Genomic DNA, 14,314 nt, shown 5'->3' with positions numbered 1-14,314 from the left:
CATTGGCCACAGACTCGGGCACGGGGTTCAGCCGTGATAAACTCTCCTCTCTTTCTCTCTCGCTTCAGCAAATGGTGCGCTACTGTTTCTTGCGTAAACGTGCATTCGACGCCAACTGTCTCCGAGCGAGCATACCTGTCTGGCGTTCCCTTCAGCTTTTCCCCGAGCGTAATCAATCAAAGACAATGCGGCTGCTCCAGAAAAACAACGGCCCGAGTTCAGTTGGAGCTCCTAACAGGTGCTTCTGTCATCTCGTCTTCATGTTACAGTGCGACCACCGCATCAAGCCCAAAGGAAATCGTCGGAAAAAGGGAGCTCCGAATGAGCTGACTACACGGAGGAAGCGGGTCCGCTGACTTCTCGGAAGCAGCGATGGGGTTTCACGTCGTTGTGACCGTAGCACTTGCAGCCATTTTGATTTCGACGGCTGACTGCGGAGACGACACAGATGACGGGTAAGTACTCGTACCACACTAATTCAACTTATCGAGTGTGAAGAGTTTTGAGGACATCGTGGCGACATGTGTATGTTCGAATGTCACGTAACATCTACACCTAATGTCATCACCTCCTGAGGCAGCTGCTCTTTATTACTGTTTCGAATGACGTTTTTTTTTCCCCATCCTGAATATAGCCGAATAATATTTACTCTCTTCAACGTTGTGAACAGGTCTCTGTTTTACCTCTTCTATAAATCTGTGACGGAATAAAGTTACGTCAATGTTGATAAACAGTTAAACAACCTTGTAACCTAATAAAAGATCCGGAAAAGCCTCTTTCTCACTTCCAAGGCAAGGCTTTTGCGAATCGTCAAGCCTTTAATTGTACAAATATGTTTTCTCTTCGTTACCGTCCCTTCATGGCATAGAGTTTCTTACAATATAATCTAAATAGAAATATGACGTCAACTTCTATGCGCGTTTTCTAACGAGCCCTATACCACCATGGAATGCCGGGATATGCAGGGTTCGGCCCTTTTTGAGCATCACCTAAGACATGTTAACAACAGAGCAAATGAAGCTGGTTAAGAACGAAGACTTCATAAATAGTCCTGGCTCTCCCGTAATATATTTTGCATTATGGTTTACTGTGGTTGCATGCACCCGGTGTCTAAAAGTGAGAGCCTAATTTAAGTTTTCATAAAATTGACTATTGCAACGTAGCTTTTTTATAGACTACTTTAATCCTGGGCGATGAACCCATCATTTTTTTCCTGCTATCCCAACAATAGCGGTCTACAGCTTACCGTGAGACCAGTTCAAGCAGGCGACAAGCTCCTCAAATGTCACAATAGCTGTCGTTCGTGAACGCGCTCCAGCTGGTTTTTTTATACAACATGTGGCAGCCTCGTAGCACGCGTGCAACAATGGTGGCGAATCATCTATGAGCGTAGTTTATATGCCGACAGAGGGACTGTCATATTTTGCGATTATCAACTCTTTAATACAGTATACAGCATCCGAAGATGATGCTGGCAGAAGTGGTCGGCGGCCGTCTTCTTTTATTGAATTCAAAATTTATTCTATCCATGAAGCTACCTTTCATGGTTGTGGATAAGGACATATTTATGAGCTGTCCCAACTTTGGCCACTGAGAAAAATATATCCGGAAGCCCCTTTGGAATCTGTCTGACTTCAACCAGATATGACAGTTGTGCGTGGCGTGACATAAACCAAAGTTGTGGGCCAGTTACGCTCAAGGTGTGCAATAAAATGCAGATTACTCTTTGCTGGGGAACGGAGTTTGACATTCTTTGTCCGCCTAAATAAACATCTAGGTATAATTTTTAATAAAATTGTCGCAAATATATATATATATATATATATATATATATATATATATATATATATATTGTTTTGAGTAGCGTGCCCGCGAGCCACTTTTCCGGGTGTTCGTATGCTTGTCTTGGTTCGCTTGACTGATTGCCACGCAGCCCTGATTCAATGGCATACTTCTTTTTCTTGTCGGCATGAGCGAAATAAGTGAGGTACCAAGCACCGTCCTCTAGCAGAACTTGAAGCACGAATTCAAGACGCCCTAAAGAACGTTCCATCAGTTCCTGCAAAAATCAGAAAATGAAGTGCCTGAATGACTGCGTAAACATGGGAATAGTTGAACCTACATAAAATTTGGTAACTTAGTTCCATCTTGTTCTTAATGTCTGTTTCCCAAAACAAACATAGTTTCACTTCAATAAAATTTGATTTAGCTTCATCAGTTACTAGAAACATACAATAGGCACTGACATTAGACGCCCTGTATTACAGCAACTAAAGGCAAAGAACGAAAACATACAACTTCATACACCGACCTCCGCTTTCCTACTACTTAAGCAACCACTTGGCGCTCTTTACGTCTGATACAACTGCACATCCCAGTTCTAATGCTTCTGTTCTGCCAAGAAAATTCTTGCATAATAATACAGACTCGCCAACTCTGACAGACTGGCAACACGTACCGTTCTTCAGACACATCTTCCAGCTCTCGTGGTTCTCTGACAAAATAAAATAACAGCCAGAAGTCCCAACTTCCCAGTGTTGCCTAACATACAACACTGATGTGCCACTTTTCCTGCTAGGTAATCGTGATAAACCGTGTTCCTGAGGCCTTCTCTGTCCATTGTCCTCATTTTCATCACAGCTACCTCACGTCCAGGGTCGTACTGCGTATTGGCTTTCGCTCAGAGGCATGCTATGGCTGTGTCTGGAAGCTGGTCCGAGACGCGGAAGATTCCTATTGGAATCTACATCAAATGTTACGCAGCCAATGACACATGCATTAGTCGGCAAAATCAGTTGACACTTATCATCATCATCATCATCATCATCATCATCATCATCAGCCTATATTTTATGTCCACTGCAGGACGAAGGCCTCTCCCTGCGATCTCCAATTACCCCTGTCTTGCGCTAGCGTATTCTAACTTGCGCCTGCAAATTTCCTAACTTCATCATCCCATCTGGTTTTCTGCCGACCTCGACTGCGCTTCCCTTCTCTTGGTATCCATTCTGTAACCCTAATAGTCCACCGGTTATCCATCCTACGCATTACATGGCCTGCCCACCTCCATTTCTTCCGCTTAATGTCAACTAGAATATCGGCTATCCCCGTTTGTTCTCTGATCCACACCGCTCTCTTCCTGTCTCTTAACGTTAGTCCTAAGATTTTTCGTTCCACCGCTCTTTGTGCGGTCCTTAACTTGTTCTCGATCTTATTTGTTAACCTCCAAGTTTCTGCCCCATATGTTAGCACCGGTAGAATGCAATGATTGTAGACTTTTCTTTTCAACCACAGTGGTAAGCTCCCAGTCAGGATTTGGTAATGCCTGCCGTATGCACTCCAACCCAAATTTATTCTTCTGTAAATTTCTTTCTCGTGATCAAGGTCCCCTGTGAGTAATTGACCTAGATAAATGTACTCCTTTACAGACTCTAGAGGCTGACTGGCGACCCAGAGGTGGCGAGAGCGCGGGAAGCGTTCCTTATGTGAGGTTGGTGTCGCCGATGCTCGGTTCAAGCGCCAGCTTCGCGAGCCCTCAGCTCCGGGTCCGCTTGCCGGCGTTGCCGTCTTGCTGCACCTTCCCGCGCCCTAGACCCCGGGTCCGCTTGTTGTCTGCGTCGCCATGCTGCAGCAGCTTTGCGAGCCCTCGACTGCGCTTGCAGTTGAGCCGCCACTCTTGCCTTTTCATCCATAGCAGGCGCGCCGTTATCAGGAGCGACCGTTACCGTCCATGGCTGAAGAGAAAAAGAGAGCGCGCGTCGGGAACGAACGCCCTTGTAGGGAGCCTACATTCAAGAGCCCTTGTGCACCGCAGCGCCCCTAGCGGACTCCATGCAAACCAGAGCTACGGACGAGAGACGACGAGGGAGGGACAAGGCTCGGCCCTAAGGTGCTTTGCCCTTAAAATAGTCTCCAGGGTTTTCTGCACCCTGTTCATTGCACGTTTGCCAGTACATGAATCTCACACGTGCTATACTTGCATGCCGCTTTTAAAACGAAGCTTTATACCTCACAAGTGTCAGTGGGGGTGGTGATGATGGTGGCAGTGTCACGCAGAAAAGTGGGCTGATCCTGATAAGCTTTTCGGCGAAGCTTTATGGGCTCACAAGAGTTGGCGGTTGTAGTGGTGGTGTCAAGCTGAAAAGTGGGCCGATCCTGGCGATAGTGCAGAAAGGGTCCAAGCTCGCAGCAAAACGCTTCGATTATTGTGTTCCGCACGAAGGAGGGAATGGCACATACCAGAGACAAAAAATATAGAGAAAGAGAGAGAGACAGGAAGAAAGGAAGAGATAGAAAGGAAGGAGAGAAATAAAAAGAGAGAGAGAAAGAGAGAAGGAGAGACAAAGAGAGAGAGAGAGAAAGAGAAAGAAAGAGAGAGAAACAAAGAAGGAAAATAATCACGAAGGTCAGATACACGGCAAGCTTCGCTTACCCCCCTTTTCTCGACAGGGGAAGGGCTGGTGATTTTTTTTACCGTCTCCGGTGACTGCGCGTGACCAGTCTTTGAGCTGCGTTTCCATTTCCCACTCCTTACAACATCTTTTACCATACTTCGACCACTTCGAAGCCATTTTGCACAAAGAACACTGGCAACACACTACGACTACCACGATTGCTAGCAAGCGTGAAAACATTGATGAATAAACTGGAAACAGCTATACACTTCGGTACACAGTCATAGAGTGTAAGAAAAATAAATTTGCGTACCTTGCACTGGAAGCGCAATGTTAAACAGACTGCGGAGCTGATGCGCACTTAGCTAGTGCTGGCTTTTGGGCTAGGATCAGCACTACCATGTCATCCCCAACATTTTCCGGAATTTATTGTTAATTATTCGATTATCTATAAGCAATTGATTGGCTTTCGATTGGCTATCGCAAGGTATTGGACACGTATTTGGACTAGGCTAAGCACTGCCAAGTTATCCCCAGCATTTCATGGAATTTATTGATTATTGATCCGTTTAGCTATTGACTGGCTATCGCCAGGTATTGGCCACGTATTTTGGCGACACCGGCAAGAAATAAATATATATTGCCGAGAGCTAGTGGGCCTATACTAGTTCAGATGCAACCAAACTAGGAAGGCCCACTAAGCTTCATCAAAATCACTCCTCACCAGAACAGGAATTGGCCTCCCTGGTGCAGTATTCGGCCACTACCTCCCTCATGACTCCGATAATTAACCCATGGCTCTCAGTCCCCAGTGGCTGCAGAGCACTTGACCAAGGCGGCGATTAGACCTGCTACGCGGCAGAGGGTGCTAAGAATCTCCGCGTCCGGACAGGCCACCAATGGAAACTGAACCTGGCAACGTTCAACACGCGCACCCTCTCGAGTGAGGCTAGCTGAGCAGGACTATTTGAAGAATTATCAGGCATTGCCTGGGTACTATTGGCCTTAGTAAGGTTAGAAGAACTGGTGAGGCTCACACAGTGCTGACTAACGGCCACGTCCTCTGCTACAGAGGTCTTCCAGATAAGAGAGAATCCGGGGTAGGACTTCTAGTCCATAACAACATAGCGGGCAACATTGATGAATTCTACAGCATTATTGAGAGGGTAGCAGTCGTCGTAAGAAAGCTGAATAGGAGGTACAAAATGAAGGTAGTACAAGCCTACGCCCCAACCTCTAGTCCCGATGATGAAGAAATAGAACAGTTTTATGAAGATGTTGAATTAGCAGTGAGAAAGGTGCAAACTCAGTATACTGTTCTTATGGGCGACTTCAATGCAAAAGTGGGAAAAAGCAGGTTCGTGAGCAAGCAATTGGCAATTACGGCATCGATTCTAGGAATGCAAGAGGAGAGATGTTAGTAGAATTCGCGGAAGGGAATATACTCCGAATAATGAATACCTTCTTCAGGAAGCGCAGCAACAGGAAGTAGACCTGGACAAGCCCTAATGGAGAAACAAGGAATGAAACAGATTTCATACTCTCTGCCGATCCCAGCAGAGTGCAGGATGTAGAAGTGTTAGGTAAGGTAAAGTGAAGTGACCATAGGGTTAGTGAGGTCTAGGATTTCTCTCAATTTGAAGAGAGAAAGAGTGAAATTAGTCAAGAGGAAACAGGCCAACATAGAGGCAGTAAGGGTAACAACAGACCAATTCAGGCTGGTGCTCGCAAACAAATATGCAGCTTCAGAAAAGGAAGATAATGACAACATAGAGGTAATGAATGAAACCGTAACTAGGTTGATCTCAAAAGCAGCAATTGAAGTGGGAGGTAAGGCACCAAGGCAACCAGGAGATAAGCTTTCCCAAGAAACAAAGGACCTAATAAAGAAACAACAAAACATGGAAATGTCCAACTTAAAAGATCAGATAGAATTCGCTGAACTGTCAAAACTGATAAACAATAAGAAAGTAAGGGATATTCGAAATTATAACGTGGGAAAGATTGAGGAAGCCGCAAAACATGGACGCAGCAGTAAATCAGTAAGAAGAAAGCTTGGCATAGGACAAGGAAAGATGTATGCACTGAAAGATAAGCATGGTAATATCATGAGCAATTTCGATGACATAGTAAAAGCAGCGGAATAATTCTATACTGACCTGTACAGTCCCAAAACAGCCAAGCTACTTTCATTCGAAGTAGTGATGAACCGGATACAGAGGCTCCTTCAATAACTAGCGATGAAGTTAGAAGGGCCTTTAAAAACATGACCAGGGGAAAAGATGCTGGAGAAGATGGAATAACAGTACATTTATTCAAAGATGGAGGAGATATCATGCTTAAAAAGCTTGCGGCCCTTTATACGCAATGCCTCACAACTTCAAGTGTACCAGACAGCAGGAAGAACACCAACAATATAATAATCTATAAGAAGAGAGACGTTAAAGAATAGAAGAATTAGAGACCCATTAGCTTGCTTTCAGTATTGTATAAAATATTCACCAAGATAATTTATAATATAATCAGGGCAGCACTTGACTTCAGCCAACCAAGAGAACAGGCTGGCTTCAGGAAGGGATATTCTACGATGGATCATATCCATGTCATCAATCAGGTAATCGAGAAATCTGCGGAGTACAATCAACCTCTCTATATGGCTTTCATAGATTATGAAAAGGCATTTGATTCAGTGGAGTTACCAGCAGTCATAGAGGCACTGCGTAATCAAGGAGCACAGGAGGCATACGTGAATATCTTAGCAAACATCTACAAGTATTCCACAGCTACCTTGGTTCTCCACAAGAAAAGTAGGAAGTTACCTATCAAGAAAGGGGTCAGGCAAGGAGACACAATCTCTCCAATGCTATTCACTGCATGCTTAGAAGAAGTATTCAAGCTCTTAGACTGGGAAGGCTTAGGAGTGAGGATCAACGGCGAATATTTCAGCAACCTTCGGATTACAGATGACATTGTCCTATTCAGCAACAATGGAGACGAATTACAGCAAATGATTGAGGACCTTAATCGAGAAAGTGTAGGAATTGGATTGAAGATGAATATGCAGAAGACAAAGATAATGTTCAATAGCCTGGCAAAAGAACAAGAATTGAGGATCGCCAGTCAACCTCTAGAGTCTGTTAAGGAGTACGTTTATCTAGGTCAATTACTGACAGGGGAACCTGATCACGAGAAAGAAATTTACAGAAGAATAAAATTGGGTTGGAGGGCATGCGGCAGGCATTACCAAATCCTGACTGGGAGCTTACCACTGTCGTTGAAGAGAAAAGTGTACAATCGTTGCATTCTACCGGTGCTATCATATGGGGCAGAAACTTGGAGGTTAACAAAGAAGCTCGAGAACAAGTTAAGGACCGCACAAAGAGCGATGGAACGAAAAATGTTCGGACTAGCGTTAAGAGACAGGAAGAGAGCGGTGTGGATCAGAGAACAAATGGAGATAGCCGATATTCTAGTTGAAATTAAGCGGAAGAAATGGAGCTGGGCAGGCCATGTAACGCGTAGGATGGATAACCGGTGGACCATTAGAGTCACAGAATGGATACCAAGAGAAGGGAAGCGCAGTCGAGGTCGGCAGAAAACCAGATGGGATGATGAAGTTAGGAAATTTGCAGGTGCAAGTTGGAATACGCTAGCGCAAGACAGGGGTAACTGGAGATCGCAGGAAGAGGCCTTCGTCCTGCAGTGGACATAAAATATAGGCTGATGATGATGATGAAGCACTGCCAAGTCATCCCCAGCATTTTCCGGAATTTATTGATTATTGATTTACTATCGATTAGCTATTGGTTGGCTATGGATTGGCTATCGCAAGGTTATCGGCCACGTATTGGGCTAGGCTAAGCACTACGAAGTCATCCCCAGCATTTTCTGCAATTTCTTGATTATTGATTGATTATCGATTAGCGATTGATTAGCTATCGATTGGCTATCGCAAGGTATTGCCCACGTATATGGGCTGTAAGCTAAGCACTACCAAGGCATCCCCAGCATTTTCATGAATTTATTGATTATTAATCGATTATCGATTAGCTATTGACTGGCTATTGATTGGCTATCGATGACTGTCCAAGCTTAAGTAGTCCCAACCATGCTTAGCTAGACTTATCCAGGCTCAGCTTCGCTAGTTCACAGGGGTATATGCCAACGCGCTTAGACCCTTTGTGCACTACCGCCAGGATCGGCCCGCATTTTTTGTGCGCAACGGGCGGACTAACGGCAGGCTTAAACAGCTCCGCTCTTAAAATCCAAACTTGCCACCTACCCCCCGCCCCCAGGAGCAGTGGTAGACGCTGCTATCCAGTTCCCGGCTCTTGGATCAAGTCCTGTTTGATTGAGAGGGCAGTGGTAGCCAAGATGGCGCGTGGATTCACGCGAAGAAGAAGCCCCTCCCGCAAAATCGTCCTCTTGCTCAATAAAGACGTTTTCTCTCTCCTTCCACTTTCACACTCCTAATTCTACCGCATTATTGTTGCAAAACCGGACGTTTATGGTGTTAAGAAAAAGTTTATTTCACCAAAAGACGATACGAACACCGAGCCACAATGACGGCACAATTCCACAAGGACAACAATATATACAAATTACGGATCACTGTATACACGGCACGTTTTTGTAGAAATGTCCGAGTCCACACTCACTGACATATAACCACATACGGACATGAACCAGTTGTTATTTACAATGACTTGACGTTGACCTACATCTTCAGTGCTTTGGAGACAAATTCAGCGCGTGAACCTCTTCCTTATCCCAAACAAAGCCGTAACAATTGCTCTAGGAAGGTTGCGAGTTTCTAATCAGTAGTTATTCAATATCAGGGCAAAACAAATCGCAAGAATGGATTTGCAATTCGGTCCGCCAACAACAAAAGCCTTTTAGTCTGAAATGTCCCAAAGCACAAGTAAAGAAGTGCAATAACGTGATAATACAGGTGATCGTAACGTATACAGAATACCGCGCCGGGGAGAGCATGCTCAATCTGTAATAGCAGTACTGGCAGACGTTACCTAACAAATTGCGTGTAATTATTTACTTGCAATTAATTATATTTTATTGCGGTAGCGATTGCCCAGACGCTCGAAGCGCAAGAAAAGCCGTCGGTGCCGCCGTTGTCGTGCTGTCCCGCGCTAGATGGCGCATGCGCAGCTAGCGCGCGAAGGGTCAAAGCAATGCCTCCTACATTGGTATCACGGGGTGCCGTTTGGCCGCAAAAAAGTTGTCGCAGTTTCACCTGAAAGGCGAAGCATCAATTGCGATAGCAAATTTGTAGAGAGCTATACGTAGTAATGATATTAGCTTTATCAGCTGTATAAACTTGGACAAGCAGCAACACCGGCAACACGCAGAACTGTTGTCGACGCCGTCGGCGTTGTGCCCGCGTTCGCTCAAAATGCGTGCGGCGTTGGTGACTGTTGCCGGAGCCTCTGATATAAATAGGCACTTCGTGCCGCAGCTAAACGTCGCCTCCCTTCCCTCCCCCCCCCCCCTCCCCCACGGCCTCTCCTGCGTCGGAAGAAGGCGCGTTTGCTCTACATATATGGTGATTGTAAAGGAGGAAAGAGACGCCTACTTCTGCAGCCCTTAAGGGAGCACGGCGCAGAACGCGCGTCTGTTCTCCGCCGTGCGTTGACTCCCCGTGAAAGCGCGCGCCCCTCGCGCCTTTTCACTCGCACATACAGCGTTCGGCGCTCGGCGACGTTTGGCGCTGAGCCGTGCTCCCTCAAGGGCTGCAGAAGATAGCGCCAACCTTTCCCTTTCCCTCAAGAACCACTTATCATCGGCGACGATTTCATCTCCATTGACGTCATACGGAACCTCACGGCGACGGCGACGGCGACGCCGAGGGCAGAAATCTGCTTTTGAGTGTCCATATAATTGCTATCGCAATAAAACGATGAAGTCAACGCATCGTCAACGCCATGCTCGCAATCGCCTGTTTGGCGGAGCTAAGGCAGCGTTCTGCCTTCAGCTGCTGGCATAATAAACTTTGTGCGCAGGCCACTGTATAAGCGCAACTAGCGTACCAGCTGAACTGCTGTTGTGTATGCACTGCTCTGAGCGAAACAGGCAGTAAACGCCAAGCTTACGTTATCTAATACTTCACTGTGCGCTGATTAACGCCGATGCTTCCCCGCCGGTCTCGTCTCGTGCGCCGCCGAGGTGCAACGCCTCCAATGCCCCCTGGCGACGCTCCGTATCACGACAACTTTATGAGACGCCTGGTCGCTGCCGGGGCGCTGTTTCTCCTACGTAGCTAGGGAGCCTACATGCAAGCACTTGCATGTAGGCTCCCTATACGTAGCTGGGAGTTGACCTGCGCGCTGCGTCGCGACATGTCTGACCCGCGCATTGGTAGGACACCGTCTTGAGAAGGCCAAGCGTATAACGCTAAGCCTTGCTACCACTGGAAATGCTTCGCTTTTCATTTTTTAGTAATTTGTTTCGCAACCTCGTTACATTAATTCTATCCAACGGTAAAATGTAACCAACTCGACTTTGTATCACAGCATATAATACCCCAAGAAATATTTGAAGCGACTTTTTTGCCATTCTAAAGACACACAGAACTAAACAAAACAAACACAGCAAACGCATCCTAAAGGAACCACGTTTTAGAAACCATCCAGCAAGATTTGAGAACAACGTAATAAAATATGCGATTGTTCACCATTTTTTTTTTTCATTAGTTACGTTACCGCATCCGCCAAAACAGAAATGGCGGCCAGAAACCGCACAACATGTTTTTGGCCGAAAGTAAGCCACGGACGCACTTGTCAATATTTCGAGATGGACCACAATTTTTTTAGACAGAAATCGCACATGGTCAAGCTCAATGTCTGGTGCCCTTCTCGCGGATCGAATGGCATAAATACACTCCATGAGATTACTCGTTTCATAGGATGAAAGCAAACTAAACTGTATACATCCCCATTAGTTGTAGAGCATTTAAATGACCGCTTTACTGAAGCTTCGCTTCACATAGCTCCAAAGAAGTGCGTTGGATCTGCGCTAATTTTCCTTTTCTTGCACTTTGACACTCAATGATATAGGCTGCCAGGGAATTTTCATAGAGACAGTTGTGAAAAAATTTGGAAAGGCGCGGCAATTTCAATGTACCCCCGAGGTAGACTAATCGATATGTTGTTAGCTTGGCTCGTTTTAGTCTTTGGGCTCAGCTGCGCACATCGAACATGGTGGCTACAGTGGAGGTGACTGAGTCACTGAGGTGACTGAGGTGACTGAGGTTACTGAGCGGGGTGACTGAGTGTCTACGGCGTAGCGCTGCTGATGAACACCAGGTCGTGGGCTCGATTCCCGGCCGCAGTGGACCCATTCCGATGAAGGCGCAATGTACGTAAAAAAAAAAAGAAATTCTGCACATCCCGCTCTGTGTTAATCGGAGTTACGCGGAGTTTTTTGCCAGTACTTAGCTATCTAACATCCTTTGTACTTCCGCAAAGCGAAACCAAGTGGACCAACGTGTTCTAGTAAATTCTCTGTTTTAGTAAAGGTACTCCGGCGGCTGCTGCTTACGGCGCGGCCGCCGCATGTTGACAGCGATCTGCGACGCGGGCAAAGTGCGCGCGCCCGCACGGACCTCGTCTTCAAAGCGATCTGTGATGTGGGCGAAGTACGCCCAGTGCCGGCAGCTTCGTAACCGCTGTGCTTTCAACGTTTAGTTTGCGTTGAAGCGAGACACAGCACGAAGGTCAATTCGCTCGCTGCCGCTGGCGCGCTTCCTGACTGCAGCGTTTTGACAGCGGGTTTCCGCGGTCATCGAGCGAGATGTGTTCACGTTTACCTGTGCACACGTGACACCGTGCTTGTTCATTTCGTTAGTAAACGAATGTTTGCAAGTTTATACGACCGCTAAAGCTAATATCCTTACTTCGTGTAGCTGTCTAGTAATTTGTTATCCTCAATCGATGCTTCGCCTTTCGGGCGAAACTGTGACTTTTTTACATAGGTAGCGGACGACCGTAAGCTAAAGAAACACGGAATGTGACGTCATCGGCCGCTACCTGCTATGCAATCGTATACGTACCTATGCCTGTGTGTTGTGGTGTATGTTAAAACTACAATGAAATTCGGGCACTCGGGGGAAGAAACTTTAAAGCATGATTAACTTTAGTGGTCATCAAGTCTGTACAACGTCGCCTAGTTTCAGCCTTGCGTGAGCTGCTACGAGGGAAGTACTGAGGATAGTAGACCGGTCCCGGAGTTAGTGCACGGCACCTAAGAGCACGAGCTGTCACGCGCAAAGATGACGAAGAAGTGACGCGGGTCGCACGCGTCGAGTGCTTCAAGAAGCTGGCTGCCTTAGGAACGAGAGAAGCCTGCGTGCGATCGTGGATGATGTACCCGAAACTATAGATCATTGCTTCATAAGTTGTAAAGATGCAATATTCTGTTGGGATGTGCTTCGAAGGTCTCTTAAGGAAGACTTCATTTTGTATCAGCATACCATCCGGTACTTGATTGCACCTCACGAAGAAGAAGTGCCATTCGATATGTTTTTTTTTTTCTAATTGGACGACATTTTTTATTTATTTATTCATTTACAGATACCGCAGCCCAGAAGGGCTGCGGCAGGAGTGGGTGAATACAATATGTGGCAAATATAAATCACAATACAAAAGAAGCGTACGTGAGAACATGGTTAAGTGGAATACTCAATAGCATCCCCAAACTATCTATGTGGTAAGGAACGGATGGAACCAGGCAGATCATTCCAGAGTTCAATAGTACAAGGAAAAAAAGTGTATTTAAAAGTGTTGGTGTGAACGAAAAAGACAGATAAGTTTAAGTTATTGCTGTTTCTCGTGATTAGGGGCTTTGCACGGGTCAGATATGTGTTGGGGGAGGGCATAATATGGAGGGTGAAATAAAGAGTGCAGAAGTTTCAGAGAATTAATGTGACGACGGTGAGAAAGAGGGGTTAAACCAAGCATATGCAGATGAGATGACGGTGAAAAAACATTCTGCCGTAGCGGCGGTATATGAAACGAACCGCCTTTTTCTGAACAGATTCAATTTTGTGATCACCCGAAATTTTTTAAGGGTTCCATAATAGTAGCCGCATATTCAAGAATAGGTCTGACAAGTGTTTTGTATGTAATGAGTTCAGTTTCTTTCGGGGCAACGCGTAGGGTTCGGGTCAGGTAACCAAGTTTTTTAGTGCTTTGTTGCAAGTTAGAAAATGTTCTGACCAGGATAACCTTGCAATGAAAAGGAGGACTTAATACTTTTATTCATATGCGCGCTGCAGAAAAGTGGATTTTTAGGAGTAGTTGAAATATGAGCAATTATCATGCTTGTGGAAGGATATGACGACTGTTTTTTTTTTAAGTTAATGTTCATGTGTCCAGAGTTCGCGCCATTCACAAAAACTTATGAAACATTAATTCAGAGTGCTAGGATCGTTAGGTGTAGAAATGACATTGTAGAGAACGCAGCCGTCAGTGTAAAGCCGAATTTTTACCCAAACAAAGTTTGGGATGTCGTTATAAGTAAAAAAAAAATCAAAGGCACCAAAATAGAACCTTGGGGTACTCCGAAAGATGCTGATGCGTCAGGGGAGTTGACTCAATTAAATGAATTAAACTGACATACCTTATGAAACACACGCATGTTAGACCGACAAGCTGAACCCATTGTTCTTCAGTATGCTCAAATGATTGGTCATTCGAAGGACATGTATGACCTAACGGAATTTCAACCGGAGTGCTATATACCACCCCGTGCTAAGTTGTCTGTGGTTGCCACCTCTTTATGTTCAAAACTACCTGTAATTTTTCTTTCGTTCATGGTATACACACCGTGATTTGTACGGCTTTTCTAGGCCGTCAATATGTGATGGGTTGGCTATAGTGTTTGGGCCATTTGATGCTATTGCTTCA

General features: G+C 45.6%; 1 protein-coding gene across 1 annotated transcript in view; it reads left to right on the top strand.

The window, feature by feature from the left end:
* The first annotated feature begins 225 nt into the window (after positions 1-225).
* The window catches only part of LOC119465755 (probable serine carboxypeptidase CPVL), a 30,631-nt gene continuing 16,542 nt past the window's right edge, over positions 226-14,314 (top strand). Inside the window, exon 1 of the mRNA XM_037726223.2 lies at positions 226-455. Within this exon, the coding sequence (XP_037582151.1) occupies positions 373-455 (83 nt within the window). The 5' untranslated portion in view covers positions 226-372. The remainder of the gene's footprint in view (positions 456-14,314) is intronic.

Source organism: Dermacentor silvarum, chromosome 10 (genome assembly GCF_013339745.2).
Source record: "Dermacentor silvarum isolate Dsil-2018 chromosome 10, BIME_Dsil_1.4, whole genome shotgun sequence".
Taxonomy (NCBI): Eukaryota; Metazoa; Arthropoda; class Arachnida; order Ixodida; family Ixodidae; genus Dermacentor; species Dermacentor silvarum.
This window is presented reverse-complemented; position numbering and strand designations above follow the sequence as displayed.